At 43.2% G+C, this 6,805-nt stretch overlaps 1 protein-coding gene across 1 annotated transcript in view; it reads right to left on the bottom strand.

Annotated features, from left to right (window-relative positions):
* LOC111980050 (integrin alpha-2-like) overlaps positions 1–6,805 on the bottom strand; it is a 51,029-nt gene that overhangs the window by 6,963 nt on the left and 37,261 nt on the right. The window contains exons 19-20 of the mRNA XM_070449562.1: positions 5,904–6,031; positions 743–812 (exon numbers count right to left, since the gene is read on the bottom strand). Coding sequence (XP_070305663.1) covers positions 743–812; positions 5,904–6,031 — 198 coding nt within the window. The remainder of the gene's footprint in view (positions 1–742; positions 813–5,903; positions 6,032–6,805) is intronic.

Genomic DNA, 6,805 nt, shown 5'->3' with positions numbered 1-6,805 from the left:
AATGTCGTCTGTCTGTCTGTTCTGTACTGTCCTGTCGTTCTGTCTGTCTGTCTGTCTGGTCTGTCTGTCTGCTGTCTGTCTGTCTGTCTGTCTGTCTGTCTGTCTGTCTGTCTGGCTGTCTGTCTGTCTGTCTGTCTGTCTGTGTCTGTCTGTCTGCTGTCTGTCTGTCTGTCTGCCTGTCTGTCTGTCTGTCTGTACTGTGTGTCTGTACTGTCTGTACTGTTTGTATCATAATGACTCGCTGGGATTTCAAAAAATCGCACTCACTTAACTGTTAAAGGTAATTATGTTTGAGTCGACATCCAGAGTGTTTTACTGTAAATGATATTCATGTCAGGGAAATTGAATTTTAAATGTCAAGTTCATTGACATTGTTTGCTACATTGTGGTTGGTGGTTTGAATCCTGCCTCTGTCTTTCAATTTATGAAACACTCTGAATGTGTATTCTTTAACCAGCAAGGCTTGATAGAGGAATAGTTTATTCCCACTAAAGCTGACCCGGCAGAACAGAAAATGACTATTTGTCGGTCCCACAGAAAAACATTTTGATACTGTGTTGTTATTCATGGATCTATGTTAATTTCTGATTTCTTATTTCACTTTTGTTTGTTGTGTTTCACATGCTTTGGCAATGTAAACATATGTTTCCGCTGTGCCAATAAAGGCCAGGTAAGCCTGCACCAGTTGAGCGCCGTGTTCAGTATGGATTTACTATGCTGGATTGAGAGTGTCTGATCTCACCTGGGAATCATTCTCTCCTTTCTTGACGTTCAAGAGCAGGTCACTCTCACACAGCTCGTTCAGACCACGTCTTTGGAGAATGGATCTGTGTTAAGTGTTGAGAGAGACATTGACACTCTGTTTAGGGTTGAATGGAATTCAGATGTGGAGGTGCCCATCCCAGTTCTACATCCAGTTCTGACATCCCAGTTCGACATCCCAGTTCTACATCCCATTTCAATCTCTAACCCAGCCTCAACCCAAAACCCTCAAACCACACCCTAAACCTGCCTAACCCTAGCCCTAACCTCAACCCTACCGCTCAACCCACAACCCTACCCTAGCCCTAACCCTAGCCCTAACCCTCAACCCTAACCTCAACCACAACCCCTACACCTAGCCCTAACCCTAGCCTCAACACAACCCTAGCCCTAACCCTAGGCTCAACCACAACCCTAACCCTAGCCTACACCACAAACCCTAAACCCGAACCACAACCCTAGCCCAACCCTACCCTCAACCACAACCCTTAACCCAACCTCAACCACACAACCCTTAACCTCAACCACAACCCTAACCCATAGACCTAACCACAACCCTAGCCCTATCTCAACGCACAACCCTAACCCACTAGCTCAACCACAACCCGTAGCCCAACCCTAGCCTCAACCACAACCCTAACCCAGCTCAACCACAACTCGCATCCTAACCCTAGCCTTCAACACAACCCTAACACCCTCAAAACCCTAGCCTCTACAAACCAGCCCTAAGCTAACCCCTCAAACCACACCCTAGGCCTCCAACCACAACCCTAGCCCCTAAACCATTCAACGCTAACCCAACCCTAGCCCTTAACCCTAACCCTAGCCTCAACCACAACCCTAGCCCTAACCCTTACGCCTCAACCACAAGCCTAACCCTAGCTCAGACACAATCCTCTAGCCCTAACCCTAGCCTCAACCTAACCCTATACCCGTGCCTCAACCAGAACTAGCCCTAACCCTAGACTCAACCACACCTAGCCCTAACCCTAGCCTCAACCACAACCCAACCTTAACCCTATCCTCTAACCACAACCCTAACCCTAACCCTAGCCCTGCCTCAACCACAACCCTAAACCCTAGCCCTACCTAGACTCAACCACAACCCTAGCCCTAACCCTAGCCTCAACCACACCCGTAACCCTAGCCTAACCTAGACTCAACCCTAACCCTAGCCCTAACCTAGCCTCAACCACAACCCAACCTAGCCCTAACCCTAGGCCTCAACCACAACCCCTAACCCTAACCCTAGCCTCAACCACAACCCGTAGCACCAACCACAACCCTAGCCCTAACCTAGCCTCAACCTTAACCCTAGCCGTAACCCTAGACTCAACAACCCTACCCTAGCCTAACCCTAGACTCAACCAAACCCTGAGCCCTAACCTATCCTCAACCACAACCTAACCCTAGCCTCAACCACAACCCAGCCCTACCCTAGCCGCAACCCTAACCTAACCCGTAGCCTACGCCTCAACCACAACCAGCCCTTACCTCTAGCCTCAACCCCAACCCTAACCCTAGCTCTACCCTACCCTAGAGCCTTAGCCCTAAGGCCTAGCACTAACCTTAACCCTTGCCCTAGCCTAGCCCAACCACAACCCAACCTGCAACACTACACTAACACTAGCCTAACCCTAAAACCTACCCTAACCCCTAACCCTGGCCCTAGCCATACAACCACAACCCCAACCCTACCAGCCCTAACCCTAGCCCTAACCCTAGCCTCAAACCACAACGCCTAACCCTAGCCCTAAAAATCCTAGCCTCAACCACAATCCCAACCCTAGCCCTAGCCCTAGCCCATAACACATAAAGCACAGATGACTCTATCAATGGACACGTTAAAAAATTTCAAGCAACTGCCAGAAGTGTGCAAAGCTGTCGATCAAGGCCAAAGGGTGGCTACTTTTGAAGAATCTCAAATTTAAAATGTTTTGATTTGTTTACGCTTTGGTGTTTACTAGCATTTTCCATATGTGTATTCTTCACACTTATTCTACAATGGAAAATAGTTAAAGAATAACAGACCCTAGGAATGAGTTAGCGGTGTGTCCAACATTAGTACTGGTTACTGATGCGTCTATCACATACTATTGAAACCTCAAAAGAAACTCCCATTAGTTAGGACGGAGCGACATCCTAGAACAGGGACTGGAAGTCTGGGGCATGCAGAGCGATGTCCATACCAGCACCATGAAGCTCACAAATCAGGGGCCTCCTGTCAGACAATAAGATTAGAGTATTTATTCCCTTTAATTCATATTGACTTGGGAAACATTGTGCAACACAACAAACATGGTACGAGATTCTTTAGCTACATAACTGTACATAGCTATTCTCTGCAGGATCAGAACTAGTAAACATATATTGGAATTGTATAAGGTAAAACCACATGGAATACAGCAATTTATATTCCTTTTTTTAATGTTCTATACAATTATGAAAAATTATTAGTCTTGGCAACTGTTCTTCAAATTAATAATACTAATTTATAATTTTATTTAAAGAGATTGATATATTAATCGTGATATGTACCAAATTGATTCTGAAGAATATTAACTTATAAATGCTCATGAGCTTATGGTTCAACTTGTTGCCGTACCGCCATCGTACCTTAAATACAAGCTTGTTTTACTCACAATGTTTGTAAACACATGTATAATGTGAACAACACTGTATAGCCTTCAAAACATGGTTAAACTTATACTTTTTAACATGGGGCCAAAAACGTATTTAGTCAGCCACCAATTTGTGCAAGTCTCTCCCCACTTACAACATATGGAGAGGCCTGTATTTTCCTTTCATAGGTACACTTCAACTATGACAGACAAAATGAGGAAAGAAAAAATCAACAGAAATCACATTGTAGATTTTTAATGTGAATTATTTGGAAATTGTATGGTGGAAAATAGTATTTGGTCCCACCTAAAACTAAGGCAAGATTTCTGGCTCTCACGACCTTCTTTAAGAGGCTCCTCGTGTCCTCCACCGTTACCTGTTTAATGCACCTGTTTGAACTTGTCTATCAGTATAAATAGACACCTGTCACACACTCAAACAGTCACACTCCAAACTCCACTATGCCAAGACCAAACGAGGCTGTCAAAGGAACCAGAACAAATTGTAGAACCGCACCAGGCTGGGAAGACTGTAATCTGAATAGGTAACAGCTTGTTAGAAGAAATCAAACATGTGGAGGCAATTATTTAGGAAATGGAAGACATACTCAGACCACTGATAATCTCCCTCGATCTGGGGGCTCCACGCAGATCTACCGCCGTGGTGTCAAAATGATCACAAGAACGGTGAGCAAAAAAATCCCAGAACCACAGGGGGACTAGTGAATGACCTGCAGAGAGCTGCGGACCAAAGAACCAAAGCCTTACCTATCAGTAACACACTACGCCGCCAGGGACTCAAATCCTTGATGCTCAGACGTGTCCCCCTGCTTAGCCCAGTACATGCCAGGCCCGTCTGAATGTTTTCTAGAGAGCATGGATGATCCAGAAGAAGATTGGGGAGAAATGATCATATGAGTCAGATGAAACCAAAATAGAACTTTTTTGGTAAAAACTCAATCAGTCGTTTTGGAAGGACAAGACATGCTGTTCAGTTGCATCCAAAGAACACCATTAACCTACTGTGAAGCACTGGGGGTGGAAACATCATGCTTTGGGGCTGTGTTTCTGCAAAAGGACCAGCACGACTGATCCGGTAAAGGAAAGAATTGAATGGGGGCCAGTGTATCGTGAGATTTTGAGTGAAACCTCCTTCCATCAGCACAGGGCATAGTTGAAGATGAACGTGGCTGGGTCTGTGCAGCAATGACATGATCCAAACACACCGCCCGGCAACGAAAGGAAGTGGCTTCTTAGAGGCATTTCTCAAGGTCCTGGAGTGGCCTAGCCAGTTCTTCCAGATTCTCAACCCCATAGAAAATCTTGGATGGGAGTGAAAGTTTCCGTGTTTGCCAGCAACAGCCCAAAGACATTACTGCTCTAGAGGGATTCTGCATGGAGGAATGGGCCAAAATACCAGCAACAGTGTGTGAAAAACCTTGTAGAAGACTTACAGAAAACGTTTGACCCTCTGTTCAGCCAACAAGGGTATATGAACAAGTTATTGAGATAAACTTTTGTTATTGACCAAATACTTATTTTCCACCATAATTGCAAATAAATTAATAAAAAATCCTACAATGTCGATTTTCTGATTTTCTTTTTCCTCATTTTCTGTCATAGTTGAAGTGTACCTATGATGAAAATTACAGGCCTCTCTCCATCTTTCTTAATTGGAGAACTGTTGCAAACAATTGGTGGCTGACTAAATACTTTTTGCCCCACTGTATTATCAGGATATGGGTCAGTCCTTGCATTCCATGCGTCTGTCATGAATTTGAGATGGTTTATGCTATTGTTATTGTTCAACTGCGGATTGTCCTTTTAAGTGTTGTTGAAAGGATGCTTCGCTCCATTCAAAAATGACACAGTACATTCAATAAGACCTGGATGAAGGAGGAAAACCAGACACACTTCATTCAGCGAAACCATCATCAAACCATTTCATATATCATCTTACCGAACAAAGAACCCTCATACAAGGTGTCACAGACCTCCCTTGGTGGAAACCCTGATGTCTTTCTGCAGGGACTCTCTTCCGAGGTTACGAACTGACCTCTGGATGGTACACGAGACGATGGAGATTCAGCATCCAGGTCAGTTGGTACCTGAGGCTGAACCACAACCCCAACCCTAACCCTAGCCCTAACCCTAGCCCTAACCCTAGCCTCAACCACAACCCTAACCCTAGCCCTAATCCTAGCCTCAACCACAACCCCAACCCTAGCCCTAGCCCTAGCCCTAACACATAAAGCACAGATACTACTATCAATAGACACTTTAAAAAACTTCAAGCAACTGCCAAGAGTGTGCAAAGCTGTCATCAAGGCAAAGGGTGGCTACTTTGAAGAATCTCAAATATAAAATGTTTTGATTTGTTTAACGCTTTTGTGTTTACTACATTATTCCATATGTGTTATTTCTTCACTACTATTCTACAATGTAGAAAATAGTAAAAATAAAGACCCTGGAATGAGTAGGTGTGTCCAAACATTATACTGGTACTGTATGCTCTATCACATACTATTGAAACTCACAAAGAACTCCCATGAGGTAGGACGGAGGACATCTAGAACAGGACTGGAGTCTGGGTCATGCAGAGCGATGTCCATACGCAGACCAATGGAGCTCACAAAGTCAGGGGCCTCCTGTCAGACAATAAGATAGGATTTATTTGATTCCTTTAATTCATTTGACTGGGAACATGTGCAACACAACAAACATTGTACGAGATTTTAGCTACATACTGTACATAGCTAATTCTCTGCAGGATCAGAACTTAGTAACATTATTGGAATTGTATAAGGAAAACCACATGAGAATACAGCAATGTAGTGTAATTTATATCCTTTTTAATGTTTATACATATATGAAAATATTAGTCTTGGCAATGTTCTTCAAATAATAATATATTTATTTTTTAAAGAGATTGATATATTAATGATATGTACCAATTGATTCTTGAAGAATAKAACTTATAAATGCCTCATGAGCTTAGTTCAACTGTCGTACCGCATCAGTACCTTAAATACAAGCTTGTTTTACTCCAATGTTTGTAAACAATGTAAATGTGAACAACAACTGTATAGCCTCAAAACATGGTTTAAACTATACTTTTTACAGTGGGGCAAAAAAGTATTTAGTCAGCCACCAATTGTGCAAGTTCTCCCACTTACAAATATGAGAGAGGCCTGTAATTTTCATCATAGGTACACTTCAACTATGACAGACAAAATGAGAAAAGAAAAATCCAGAAAATCACATTGTAGGATTTTTAATGAATTTATTTGCAAATTATGGTGGAAAATAAGTATTTGGTCACCTACAAACAAGCAAGATTTCTGGCTCTCACAGACCTTCTTTAAGAGGCTCCTCTGTCCTCCACTCGTTACCTGTATTAATGGCACCTGTTTGAACTTGTT

The sequence above is a fragment of the Salvelinus sp. IW2-2015 genome, linkage group LG20 (genome assembly GCF_002910315.2).
Source record: "Salvelinus sp. IW2-2015 linkage group LG20, ASM291031v2, whole genome shotgun sequence".
NCBI lineage: Eukaryota > Metazoa > Chordata > Actinopteri > Salmoniformes > Salmonidae > Salvelinus > Salvelinus sp. IW2-2015.
This window is presented reverse-complemented; position numbering and strand designations above follow the sequence as displayed.